Source organism: Humulus lupulus, chromosome 7 (genome assembly GCF_963169125.1).
Source record: "Humulus lupulus chromosome 7, drHumLupu1.1, whole genome shotgun sequence".
In the NCBI taxonomy this organism is placed as follows: Eukaryota; Viridiplantae; Streptophyta; class Magnoliopsida; order Rosales; family Cannabaceae; genus Humulus; species Humulus lupulus.
The window spans coordinates 196,649,982-196,664,657 of record NC_084799.1 but is presented as its reverse complement, the minus strand read 5'-3'; the positions used below and the strand labels follow the sequence as shown (position 1 = coordinate 196,664,657).

At 30.4% G+C, this 14,676-nt stretch overlaps 1 protein-coding gene across 1 annotated transcript; it reads left to right on the top strand.

Moving 5' to 3' along the window:
* Positions 1-2,173: 2,173 nt before the first annotated feature.
* On the top strand, positions 2,174-2,739 carry LOC133789087 (auxin-responsive protein SAUR21-like). Its single transcript, XM_062226808.1, has one exon. It carries the CDS (start codon positions 2,271-2,273, stop codon positions 2,565-2,567), a length of 297 nt encoding a protein of 98 aa, XP_062082792.1. The 5' UTR covers positions 2,174-2,270; the 3' UTR covers positions 2,568-2,739.
* The last annotated feature ends 11,937 nt before the right edge of the window (positions 2,740-14,676 follow it).

The following is a 14,676-nucleotide window of genomic DNA, read 5'->3' as shown; positions in this document are numbered from 1 at the left end:
CTTAATATAAAGAGATTAAACATAAATAACACAATTCATTGAAGAAAACCTTTGGTAGTTTCATTTGTATCATTCTCAGGGATATTTTCATTTCAGTCCCTAAGGAAAAGTATTTACATGGTGATAGTATTGGCATTGTTTGCCATACAAAATTGTAACAATCATTTTTGTCATTAGTTAGCATCTATCTATACTCATCATCAGAAATTGAAGCTAGAAACAAGATTGTTGAAAGCATCTTCACTGCAGGGGATTGTTAGAGCACCCATTGGATGATCAAATCCGAATTCTTCTTCAGCCTGACATAGCAATTCTTGGAATGAAGGATGGTTCAAGTATGATACTGGGATCACAACTCTTGTCATTTTGTTCTTCCCAACATAAACTGCCAAATAGCCTTTTGGGACATCTTTTGCACTAGAAAAAGGCCTCTGAATAAGTTGCTTAGCATGAACTATGCCAGGAAAACGAAAACCCATGATTGTTGAAGTCTCTAAACGAAGAAGAAAGATGAAAATGTAAGTAAAGAGAGAGATCTCAAAGTTCTGCAAAAGAAAGCTCTAGTACTTGAGAATGTGAGGAGTTGAGGTGCTAAAGAACTCAATCTTATGAGTATATATAATCAATACCCTTGATGAGAAATGTAGAAAAGATAACTCTGTTGTGTGGAAATGAATGGTGCAGATTAAGGAGATGGGGTCTAGTGAGTGGCATAATCTTTGAGCAATCACATGGTTGTGTCTTCCAGCTCATTATTATTGATTCAAAGTTGAAAGCCGACTTATTTGAAAGCCATTAGGTGATCAGATATGTTCCCAAATGGTTTCTCTTTGCTGCATGTCATATGTTTCAAGTGGGGTTTCCTTGTAGGTTGTTCACCTGGTTTGATGTCACAGTCAAAACCACAAGTTTCCATGTGAAGATTGAAATACTTATGTTTCTTTTCTAATTCTAACCAAATTAATTGCTTGAGAACCATTCACCTATATATACAGGCACATTACCACAAAGCTCAATCATCAAGTTCTCACATTCTCTATTAAAAAATATTTTGTCCATGGCAAGAAGCTTGCCAGGAGTCACTTTCCAATGTTAAAGGAGCAGCTTTGAAGACTACAAACATTCCAAAAGGATACTTTGCAGTCTATGTTGGCAAAGAGTTAAGTATTACCAACTAAGTATGGAAGAAGAAAAAGAATTCAGATATGAAAATTAGTTGGGTGAAATTACAATTCTTTGCAGAGATGATACTTCATTGATCTCAGTTCTCAGAATTGTAAATAGTGTCCTTTATATGCAACATCGAGCCACTGATCTTATAATAAAATAAGAAAATGGAGAAGATTTCAATAAGAAAAAAATACTTCAACCAAATAATCCATTCAAATAAAAGAAATGCAACATTCATTTGTATCATTCTTGGAAACATTTTCCTTTTGGCTCCTAAGGACAAATATTTACATCGTACTGGCATTGTTGGCATTCAACTGAGAAATAAGATGGATAAGTGTCTTTTTTGCATAGGAAAGAAAGAGATTTAAGAGAAATGCTAAGGAACCCAATTACGTTTCTGTAAAATCAATGTCCTTGCTAGGATATGATTTTGTATATAGATATAATATATATATATATGTATATATTCCTTTATCCAAATGAGTAGTGAAGACTAAAGAGCCAAGTAGTTGGATGGGGTATAGTAAGAAGCATAGACATTGAGTAATCACATGGTATTGCCTTTCTACTTATCCATACTAACCCAAAGTTCAGATCTGTTTTTTTTTTTCTTAAATATAAAATAAAATAAAATAAAACAAAATTAAGGAATTTAACAAATAGGTGGAAACCAGTAGCTGGATTTGTCTTCATAACTTTCTTGCTCTTATTGGTTGAACTATATAGAAGGAAAAAGGATGATAAGCTAGTTCATTATATATGTTTCACAATGGTTTTTCTTTGTTGCAAATCTAATAGCAGAAGTGGGCTCTATGGTTAGACAGATCACATGTATAAATGTCTCAACTACACCTAAACTTATGACTTGGAAGACAAAGCCATGTGAACTTTCAAATGCTTATGTCTCTTGCAAATTTGTCAAACCTTCCCAAATGTCTTCAGAACCACTTATTCAGAAGCCTTAGATATGTGTGCATTCATCTATATAAGGGTGCTTAACCACACAGCTAAATCATCAAGTCCTCACATTCTCTACTACAAAATATTTTTGTGAACTCTAATACTTCTTCTAAAGAAAAACATAAAAGAAGATCAACATGGCATTTGGATTGTCCGGCTTTGTTCAGGGTAAGAAGACTCTCCGAAGATCACTTTCAGGCAATAGGGAAGCAACTTTGAAGTCTTCAACCATTCCAAAAGGATACTTTGCTGTCTATGTTGGAGAAGATCAGAAGAAGCGCTATGTAGTACCTCTTTCGTACCTAAATGAGCCTGCATTTCAAGACTTGCTGAGTATGGCAGAAGAAGAATTCGGATATGAGCATCCAATGGGTGGACTCACAATTCCTTGCAGAGAAGACATTTTCATTGATATCACATCTCAGTTGAATTGATTGTAATTTGTAGCTTTGACATAGATCCACATAAACACAATTTTGTAGATGATATACTTTTACCTTTTTTCTTGGAAAAAAGGGAAAAAAATTTAGTCCTTGAGAAACTAGAAAATAGAAATTACTCAATTGATCAACACTTGTTCTCTTTTCGGTTGAATTCCAATTTTCTTGCTGCTATATCTTTCTATAATCAATGTCCCTGCCTTTGCCAACTTCAAGGCTCATTGACCTTTATTTGAGAAGAATTTAAAGTCAACTAAAACAATAATATTACTGAATCACAAACATTAGTTTATAAATGTAATTTTGGTAACTTATATCAATAATTGCTGCCACTGATTTCAATGGATGCTTTAACTTTCTTTGATCCTAATGAACTTAGATTTCATTTCACTAATAATTACTCGATATACTGACTCAAGTGTGTATTCGTAAATTAGTTTGCAAAACTTAGTTGTTGTAAAAATTTAAGAAGAATCATGGGATTGGGCTAGCAAAACAAGTATGCAAGGTCCCAACTCATTAGTCAAACAAAAAAGTATTGGCAGCGTGCTATGAATAAGGAACTTTCAGCTTTACAAAAGACTTGGGATTTGGTACCTTTACCTTTTGGTAAACGTATACTATTGGTTCTAGTTGGGTCTATAAAATCAAGATCAAGTCCGATGGGTTTGTTGAACGCTACAAAGCTAGATTGGTGGCTAAGGAATTTTCTCAGCAGTGAGGTAAGGATTGTGAGGAAACTTTTGTTCCCGTTGCAAAATTAACTACCATTCGTACTCTTATAGCAGTTGTATTTGTTCGTCAATGGAATATATCTCCGATGGCCAAAACAGCCCAAGCGGGCCACGACCTGCCCTTGAGGGTCGCGGCGCGCCCCTCAAGTCAGAGGCCCTCCCCCTGGAAATGGAACACGGGCCGCGACCTGCCCTTGAGGGTCACGGCGTGCCTCCCAGACAGAAGCCCCCAAGGGCCCTGGGTTCGGTTGGGTCGCGACCCCTCAAGAACAAGGCCGCGACTTGGCCCTGCGAACCCAGATTTTCTCCATTTTTCATCATCCAAATTCAACCAAAACCATCCCAATTCCACCCTAAATCAAGACTTGCTAAGCATGGCAGAAGAAGAATTCGGATATGAGCATCCGATGGGTGGACTCACAATTCCATGCAGAGAAGACATCTTCATTGATATCACCTCACGGTTGAATTGACTGTAATTTGTAGCACTGACATAGATTCACAGATTCTCAATTTTGTAGATCATATACTTTTACCCTTTTTCTTTGAAAAAAGGGAAATTTTTTGACTCTGTGAGAAACTAGTAAATAGAAATTACTCATTTGATTAATACTTGTTCTCTTTTCGGTTGAATTCCATTTTACATCTTTTTATAATCATTGTCTCTGCCTTTGCCAACTTCAAAGCTCAATTTTTAGAAGAATTTAGAATCAACTACAACAATAATATATTACTGAATCACAAACATTAGCTCATAAATATAAATTTGTAACTGAGATCAATAATTTCTGCCTAATTGAAGGCCCTGGTTTTAATAAATGCTCAGCTTTCATTTTACTGATAATTACTTTATTTACTAACTCCAAATTATACACCTCTTGAGTAGACATTTCATAGTGACTAGAATTGATATGAGAATACATAGACGTAGTAAACAGATATTCCAATCAAATACGATGGATACATAGACATAGTCTCTAACACATCTTCACAATATCAATTCATTTCAGTCCTTTCAATATAATTGAAATTTTTATTGAAACATTGAGCTGCTGATTTTACTACATATTACTAGGGTGGTGAGGTTATAACCGAAAGCAATAACAATACGTGTAATTTTACTACACTTAAACTTAAATAAAATATAATAAATAATTAAAAAAAATTCAAATATGATATTTTTGAGAATTTTACAATGATAATTATTTAAAAATAATAAATAATTAAACAAATTAAGATAGGATATTTTTGAGATATTTTACAATGATAATTATTTAAAAATAATAAAATCATACGTTTTATAACTTAAATAAAATTTAATTAAACTTCAACTCATTTATTAGAATAATATCATATTAAACATATAATATAATCTACTGTAAATTAGCAACAACTTATTTTTAAAAAAAAAAATAGTAAGAAACTTAAATTTAAAATCCACGTATAATATTTAACATTACATTAAACATATAATATATAATCTCTTGTTGTCTCTCCAAAATTCAAAAACTAGAACAAACATAAACTTAAACAAAAATAAATAAATTATTTAATTAAAATAGGATATTTATTTCAAAATTTATATGACATTAATATAAATTTAATAAAAATAATTAATAAATTCTATAAATAAAACTAAGCAAATATGTTACTTGTATCTAATATATATAAATATATATATATCTTCTATATAAAAAGTGTGTAGATAACGAAAATTATTGGTTTTAAAACTTTAAATGAATATTCTTATATTTAACAGAATATTCTTATACTTAAGGGAATTTTTCAAAAATATGACTTTTATACCATTAATGTGCAAAAATATGGGAGTTATACTTTTCTTAATTTGTATGGGAAATTTATTAAAGAAAAAGTTAAAGTATGGAAACACAATTAGTAGCTAACTAAATATATGGAGATGTCACAAGTAATTTTTTTTTTATTTTTTCTATTTTTTTCCATCATTTTTTTATTATTTTTTCTTTTTTTCCTTATTTGTTTTTTCTTCCATTTTTTTCTTTTTCTTTTTTTTTCTACCAATTTTTTTCTTTCCATTTTTTCATTCTTCTTTTTTTTTTTTTCATTTTTATTCATTTATCTATTTTTTTCTTTCATTTGTATTGTTTTTTTTTTCATATTTTTTCAGTTTTTTTTCATTCTATTTTTTCTTTGTTTTTGTATTTATTATTTTCTCCTTCCATTTTTTTTTTCTTTTTTCACATATATGAGCTTTTTTTTTTCATTTTTTTTCTTCTTCCATTTTTTTTTCATTTTTTCTACCAATTTTTTCATTCATATTTTTTTTCTTTTCATTTTTCCATTATTTTTCTTCTTCTTCTTTTCATTCTTATTTATTCATCTATTTTTTTTCATTCATCATTTTTTTTGTTTTTTTTTTTCATTTTTGTACTTATTCTTTTCTCATTCTATTTCTTTTTTTTTCCAATTTTTCATACATATATTTTAACATTATATAATTATTCTACTATTTTTTTATTTATTATCTTTTATTATTGTAATTTTTTTTATAGTTTTTTCCACTATATGTAAAAAAAATTCAAATCAATTACTGTAACACTTATAGGAATACCAAAATTTGGAAAGAAAACTAATAAAAATATGAAAACATGAATGGGTAACTGGTTACCTTCACATTCTTTGTGTGTATATTTCTGAGAGTAACTGGTTACTTTCACGTTCTGGTGTGTGTGTATTTATGGTTTCTTTATGGTAACTAGTTACTTATGTTACTGAAATCATAGTTACTTCTTCTTCATTTTTTAATGAAGTGTTCTTCCATTTTTTTTCCTTCAAATTTGATGTTTCTTTTCCTTCAAACTGGTTACCTCTCTTATGACAGAAAGTTACTCATCTCAGGATAACTAGTTACCCCTCCTGGTGCATGTTATTTAACCTAGCTCTATGATTTTTTTTTAAGATCAATCAAGTAACTCGTTACCCTACTCAGAATTTGAAAAAAAAAAACGTACAATCTTAAAAAAAATGTTTATAATAAATAAATAATAATTTTAAAAACAATTCATATTACAAAAAAAAAAAATTTAAACAACCAAAGAAAAATTTAATATAAAATTAGTAATATAAAAACAATATAAAAAAAAAATAACCTAAAAAAATAATAATCAAATTACAAACATACCCTTCCAAATTTGATTAAGAGTAAAACTATGGCATAAACCAATTTTTATACAAAAATATGGAAAAATAAACCCATAAAAGTGAAAATTCTTAAAAAAAGCCATAGATTAACCTTTTTTTTTTAAAAAAGCCATATTTTTGCACACTCTATTAAAAATCCCATATAAAGTGTAATTTCCTCTATATTTAATGGTAGATTGTAAACATGACTTAAACTTAAATAAAATTATATGAATAAATAATTAAACAAATTAAAATTATATATTTTTGAGATATTTTACAATGACAATTATTTAAAAATAATAAAACCATATTTTATAGCTTAAATAAATTTTAATTAAACTTAAACTTAATATTATATTAAACATATAATATATAAGCTTTTGTTGTCACGACCAAATTCAAAAACTAGACCAAACACAAAATTAAACAAAAATAAATAAATTAAAATAGGATATTTTTAAGATGTTTTATGATAATTTAAATAATTAAATCATATTTATTTAAAAATAATAAAGGCATACATCATTTATTTTATTTTATAAATTTGTGTGATGGTTTATATTTTATTAAGTGATTGAAACTCTTTTTCTTCATCAAATTCAGCAAAGGATATTCGGAGATATATTAGAAACCAGAAGTAATTAATGTATGTATATTACATATTATATATTACACTATGACTTTTTTCTATTCTTATTTTATTTCTATTATTAATTTCTTTTTAAATATTATTGTATTTTATATATATGTCATGTAGCCATGTAAATATATATCTATGTCAACATTGTGTTTAGATGTCATATATATAGATATTATTGATATAAACATTTATATAAACTATAGAACTATAATTCATTCTATTATAGATATATTTTTTTCAAAAGCATAAAATCAGTTTTATTAAAATTATAGACAATGTTTATAACTTTAAAACTATGCAAACGATTTGCTTCTACTAATGATGCACATGGGGACGGAGGGTGCGGGGAATGCATTCCCCGCCCCCGTCCACGCCCTCCTAATTTTTCCCTCGTCCCCGCCTAATCCCCTGCGGGGAATGGGGCGGGGAATCCTTGTTGGTAATGGGGACCCCGTCGGTGAACCGTTTTCTTATAAATAAATAAAATAAAAAATAAAAACTATTTAATTGGAATATTTCACAATCAAAGAGCATTTGCAACCACCAAATTCAAACAACATAAAATTAATTTTATCATTCCATGATCCATAGTTATATAGATAAGTTCTAAAATTAAGTACAATCCATGCAAAAGTTAAAATAAAAACCCATAAACTTAAACTTAAAATTCAAACAATCATACAAAACAAAATATAATCATAATAATGTCTTCAACTTTGTTAACTAGCAGTAGTCACCACCACCACCATTCATTTGTCACCACCTTCACTTGAGTCTTTAATTCATTCTTCAAAAATCAAAATCCACAAAATTTGGACCCTAAAATCATAACTCCAATTATAAGTGAATAGAATAATATTCAGCAATAATAATTGAAATTCCGTTTTTTATGATTACCAACTTAATTATTAAATTTAAATAATTAATTGCTGAATTGTTACAGAAATGTTTAAACAGACACATAGACTATTTGAACAGAAACCAGATATATTTAAACAATTTATCACCAGAAGATAAAAACGAACATAAGGTAAAGAACACACGAAATTATGCGTGGTATCAGCAATCTTTGCAGATTGCTACCAGCCACGGGGCCACGCCCAGAGAATGAAATTTATTAGAAAAATATTTAAACGATTACAAAACCAAATTGACTTATACAAATAAAGACTCCCTCTTGAATTTGTCGCAACTTTGTAATCTAAACTCACAATCAAATTTTTGAAGTGCTAAGATCTTGAACTCCCTTCAAATCATAACACTTGCACTTTTCCTCCTGAAAAGTGACTCACGAACAAGACTTCTCCCGAAGCTTGATGAACAATGTCCAAGTGTGTTCTACCTGCACAATTAGCACAAAGAAAATAATAGAGAAGTACATTGTAATAAACCACTAAGAACTTGCTGGACTCAAGTTCTTCACATAATAAAAAGTCTCTCTGAAACTTGAAAATATTTGGAAAATAATACACCAAGAGAGATGATCAAAAACCAACGACCTAAGGATGATTATATACCCTTTAGAATCCATTTAGGTCGTGGAAAACAAATCAGAAACCAATCAACCTAATAAATGGAAAATCTTCACAAATATGAAAGTCAGAATCTGTTCAAACAGACTGGCAATCTGTTCAAACAGATTCATTGAACCTGGACAGTTTTTAAACCCAGTTTCCTTAAATAAATAAGGAAACAATATATACATTATTTCTGCAAGCTGTACACGGTTTCTAGACAAACAAATTAGATCAAGAAATTAAAAATAAATACCAATAATCTCCATATAAACAAAATTCAAGAAAATATATTATTTTATAGGAAATTATATATTTATTTTATTAACATATATAAAATAATCTGATTTAGAAAACATTTCTCAACAAAACAGGAAACTACCCATTTCGAAAATACTTCTTTAATTAATTTTGTCAAATATGCCAATAAAGGATTTTACAATCTCCCCCTATGGTAATTTGATAGACAAAATTAATTCAAAAACCTGCAATACATATGTTAGTTACAAGTAAAGAGAAAAAAACTCCCCCTGCAAACATGCATTAACTTATAACAAACATATAAAGAAACTAGACTTAACTCCCCCTCAAAATAAGAAGGTTCAGAGTTAAACAAAACAACAAACAAAGCAGGTTTTTGGAGTTACTCTCCCCCTTTGTGTCTTTCAAAGAAGCCAAAGAAACAAGAGTGGCTCAAAAAACAGCTAGTTCTGTAGCAACAGGTCCTGAATCTGTGGGAACAGATGAGAATTCAGGAGGAATGTCATCTGGGGCAAAATTCAGAGATTGAGGCTTGGCGTTCTTGGATGATGGAGCATCAGCAGCTTCAGTTTCTCTTATTCAGACATCTTTTTGAAATCCAATGATTTGATCATAGATAAACATAGCCAAGTCTATACCAATTCGGGTCCCCACTTTGTACAAAAAGGAAACCAAGTCTAAAAGAAAACAAACCTATTCCACAAGATCAGGAAAAAAAACTTACCCTTTATATATATATATATATATATAAAATAAATAGAGAATGCCAACACAAAAAAGGTAACCAAACAAACTCACACGATTTTCTTATTTAACCCCCTTTTTTTTATATATTTTTTTTAAATTGCGAAAAAGGCAACAAAAGCAAAAAACAATAAAGAGACACATCATGGTATTCCAAAATAGAGTAAGAGGACAAATAAATTCCTTGGAGACAAAGAATATATTAAATCACACAAAATAAATGCATAATTTCACATAATTACCACAAAGATTCGGTCCACCATGAATTTCTTTTTCAATCAAATATATATATACATATTATTTTTTATATATAAAAATGCACAAAAATAAAACCCAACCAAAAATATCTGCTTTGATCAATGAGTGTCATCCTTGAAAAAAAAAATAGAATCAAGCAACTGAAAATAAGTGTTAGTGTATAACATGGATAAGAACACTTGTGAAAATGAAAAATTAGAAAGAATATTTGAGAGAAATAATGCACAATTCAGTCACAAACACATATTCTTAAGTGAATCAATCAACATGTATGAGTCTTACACACATTTTTTTTTTATTATAAACTGTGTACAATTTTTCTTGCATAGTTTCAAGCATAAGTGGGTGACAGTGTATGCAAGGGAACATTGCCCAATGACAAATAAGTCTTTTTCGAAATTATAAATAATTGTAACCCATGAAGATGCAGTCACACTACACCAGTGGTAGCCCTTTTCTATGGTAGCGTATCCTCTTCATAACTCTGAATTACAAAGTTCCAACTTACTCAAAAGACGGCTTTCACACACTGATGTAGGTAGCTCTATTTCTTTCACAGGAGCTTGAAACAATGCTACACAAAAGGAAGCTCAAACATTAAACATTGATTGATTTACTCGAATATACCTAGGAGGAATTGATTAATTTTCTCTCAAGAATATACAACCAAAGGCTTATAAACACAAGTCAGATTATCTAGCTTAACACACAACAAAATTTTCAAATTAATTGACAATTTTCTTAAACTTAAACAACACACATTTGATCAAGAGTGACAACACAATAACAAGAAAATTTAAAGAGAACAAATCCCCAAAGATTTTCGGAGGAAATCAAAGCGAACCGAATCAAGAGCTTTAGTGAAAATATCAGCAATATGTTTATGTGTTTCAATATATTCCAAGACAAGAACTTTATTTTCAACTAATTCTCTTATGAAATGATGACGAATATCAATATGTTTAGTACAAGAATGTTGCACAGGATTTTTTGAAATATTAATTGCACTTGTATTATCACAAAAAATAGTTAAAATGTCAAGATCAAATCCATAATCCATCATCATTTGCTTCATCCACAACAATTGAGCACAACAACTTCCTGCTGCAATGTATTCGGCCTCAGCTATTAAAAGAGAAATATAATTCTGTTTCTTGCTGTGCCAAGAGACTAGATTATTTCCCAAGTAGAAACATCCTCCACTAGTGCTTTTTCTGTCATTAGTGTTACCTGCCCAATCAGCATCACTAAAACACACTAGATTAGGGTTAGTTTCTTTTGAATACCAAATACCATAATCAACAGTCCAATGAACATATCGAATGATTCTTTTGACAGCTGCAACATGAGACTCCATGGGGTTTCCTTGGTACCTAGCACATACACCAACACTATAACTCAAATCAGGTCTACTAGCAGTGAGATAAAGAAGACTACCAATCATGCTCCTATACAGTGTAGGATCAACTTTGACACAATTTTTATCTTTGGATAGCTTCACAGTCGTTCCCATTGGTGTTTTGGCAATCTTTGAACTTTCAAGTCCAAACTTTTTCACCAAGTTCTTAGCATATTTGCTTTGAGAAACAAATGTGCCTTCATCTAACTGCTTGACTTGCAAACCTAAAAAATAAGTCAATTCTCCCACCATGCTCATTTCAAATACATGCACCTCATTGTCAGAAGTAGAACCAAACACAATATCATCAACATAAATCTGAGAAATAATTATGTTAGATTTAATATTTTTGATAAATAAAGTTTTATCTACTCCACCCCTTTTGTATCCATGAGAAACAAGAAATTGAGTGAGTCTCTCATACCAAGCCCGAGGGGCTTGCTTCAAACCATAAAGAGCTTTCTCCAATTTGTAAACATGATCAGGTGCATGGGGATCTTCAAACCCTTTGGGTTGTTCAACATATACCTCTTCATTCAAGATCCCATTGAGAAATGCGGATTTGACATCCATTTGGAACAACCTGAAACCAATCAAACAAGCAATAGACAATAATAATCTAATTGATTCAAGTCTTGCAACAGTGGCAAATGTTTCATCAAAGTCTATTCCTTCCACTTGTGTGTACCCTTGTGCCACTAATCTTGCTTTATTTCGTACAATTGTACCAAATTCATCAGATTTATTCTTGAAAATCCATTTTGTACTAATAATATTGGTATGCAACAGTCTTGGCACAAGAATCCACACTTTGTTTCTAAAAAAATGTTCCAATTCCTCCTGCATAGCTTTAATCCAATTTTCATCAATTAAAGCTTCTTTCACATTTTTAGGCTCAAGTAAAGATAAGAAACAAACAAATTGAACAACATTACTAAACCTTCTTCTTGTGACCATACTGTCTTTTGGATTTCCAAGTATTAAATCTGCTGGATGATTTAATTTAACTCTGGTTGATGGCTCCTTTTGGACTTCATTCGATATAATATCTGGAAATTTCTTTTATGTCTGTCCAGAATCAGTTTCATCGGATTCGTGCTCTGTTGGAACAGACATACCATACGTTGCAACAGTAGTATCACTAACATAAGCTTCTTCGTGTTTTTCAGTAGTATCAGTGACAGAAGCTTCTTCGTGTTTTTCAGTGGGTTCATCAACAAACCTATCAATTTCTTCCTCAGTAGAAAACTCAGAAAAATCCCTGGCATCATCAATAACAACATTAGCTGACTCCATTACAGTTTGGGTTCTCATGTTATACACACGATAAGCCCTATTGTTAATGGAGTATCCAATAAAAACACCTTCATCACTCTTAGCATCAAACTTACCAAGATTTTCTCTATCTCTCAAAATGTAACAAACACATCCAAAAACATGAAAATAAGCCACACTTGGTTTTTTACCTTTCCAAATTTCATAAGATGTTTTAGATGTACATGGACGGAGAAAAACACGGTTTATGATATAGCAAGCAGTGTGAATTGCTTCTACCCATAACCGTTTGGTCAATTTTTTGCTATTTAGCATCACTCTAGCCATTTCTTGAAGAGTGCGGTTTTTCCTTTCTACAACTCCATTTTGTTGAGGAGTTTTGGGAGCTGAAAACTCATGAGAAATACCTGCAGACTTACAAAAATCATCATAGACAGAATTCTCAAACTCTTTACCATGATCACTTATATACGAACAATTTTTCCAATGTTGCAATCTTTTTCAACTTTTAATTTCAAGCAAAGAGTTTTAAATGCATCAAAAGTATCAGATTTTTCTTTCAAGAAATCCACCCAAGTATATCTAGAAAAATCATCCACACAAACAAAAATATACATTTTCCCATTTAAACTCTCAATTTGAATTGGACCCATAAGATCCATGTGAAGCAATTCTAAAACTTTCGAAGTGTTTATGTCAGAAACACTTTTATGTGTAATTTTTAATTGCTTGCCAAGTTGACAACTCTTGCACTTACCATCAGATTCTTTACCTAACTTAGGTAAACCACGAACAATCCCTGCATGTGACAATTTTTTCAAGGCTTTGAAATTTATGTGACCAAGTTTAGCATGCCATCAATGTTATTTCTCACAACAGATTGACACATAATAGAAGGCAAAAGAGTATAGCAATTGTCATTAGATCTAAAAACCTTCAAGAACATTCTCACCATTCTTGTTTAAAACAAAACAATTCTCTTTATCAAAGTTAACAGTATAACCTTGATCACAAATTTGACTTATGCTAAGCAAGTTAGCTTTAAGTCCTTCCACAAGTAATACTCTTTTGATTTTAGGTAACCCTTCAACGTTAAGAGTACCCATTCCAAGAACATTGCCTTCAATTCCATTCCCAAAAGTAATAGATCCACAATGCATAGGTTTTATGTCTGTAAGAATAGACCTGTCACCTGTCATATGTCTTAAACAACCACTGTCAAAATACCAAAAATATGAAGAAGCAAATCTATCATATTTACTAGTAAAACCAGCAAAACAATTATTCCTTTTTATCCATATTTTCCTTGATTGAACATTTTTCTTTTTTACTCTTTTGAAATTATCAAAATAATTTAATTTCTTGTGTCAAAAAAAAAAATTTAATTTCTCAAAATATTCATTTTTTGGCAAAATTCATAAGAGTAAAACACTTAGGTCGAATATGACCCTTCCTACCACAAAAATGACAGATTGGAATGAATTTTTCAAACTTACCATTGGATTTACCTGCTGACTGTGTCCTTTCTATTGGAACTATCCGAGTACTGGATACAACAAATTTCAGCGAGGATGCACAGGAACATCAGACGATAACATCCCAGCCAAGATAAAGATAGTTTTCTTTGATTTTTGAGAACTTGAAGCACCAAGTCCCACATGACTTCTTTGACCTGCATTCTGTATATTCTCAAAAATAGTTGAACCGGGATTAAGAATTCTAACATTTTTCTCAAGAGTATCCAAATCTTTAGACAACTTATTAATTTCAACATTTTTTGAAATTATTTCTTTTTCAAAATTTTCATTTAAGTCAGTAAGTTGTTTAATTTCAAAGGATAATTCTTTATTTTTGCTTACCAATGACCGATTTTCAGAACACACTTTCACCCATGAACCATACATATTTTTGTAAGATTCACTCAAAGACTCATCATTCAATTCAGATTCATCGCTATCAGAATTTTCTTCATCTTTTGAAACATTATTCAAGCAAACAATTTTTTCATTTTCAGATTTAGAAACAGGTAAAATAGAAGTGAAAGCGACATTACCTTACTCATCTTCACTACTTTCTGAGTAATTATCACTCCAAGTAGTAATCATACATTTTTTGT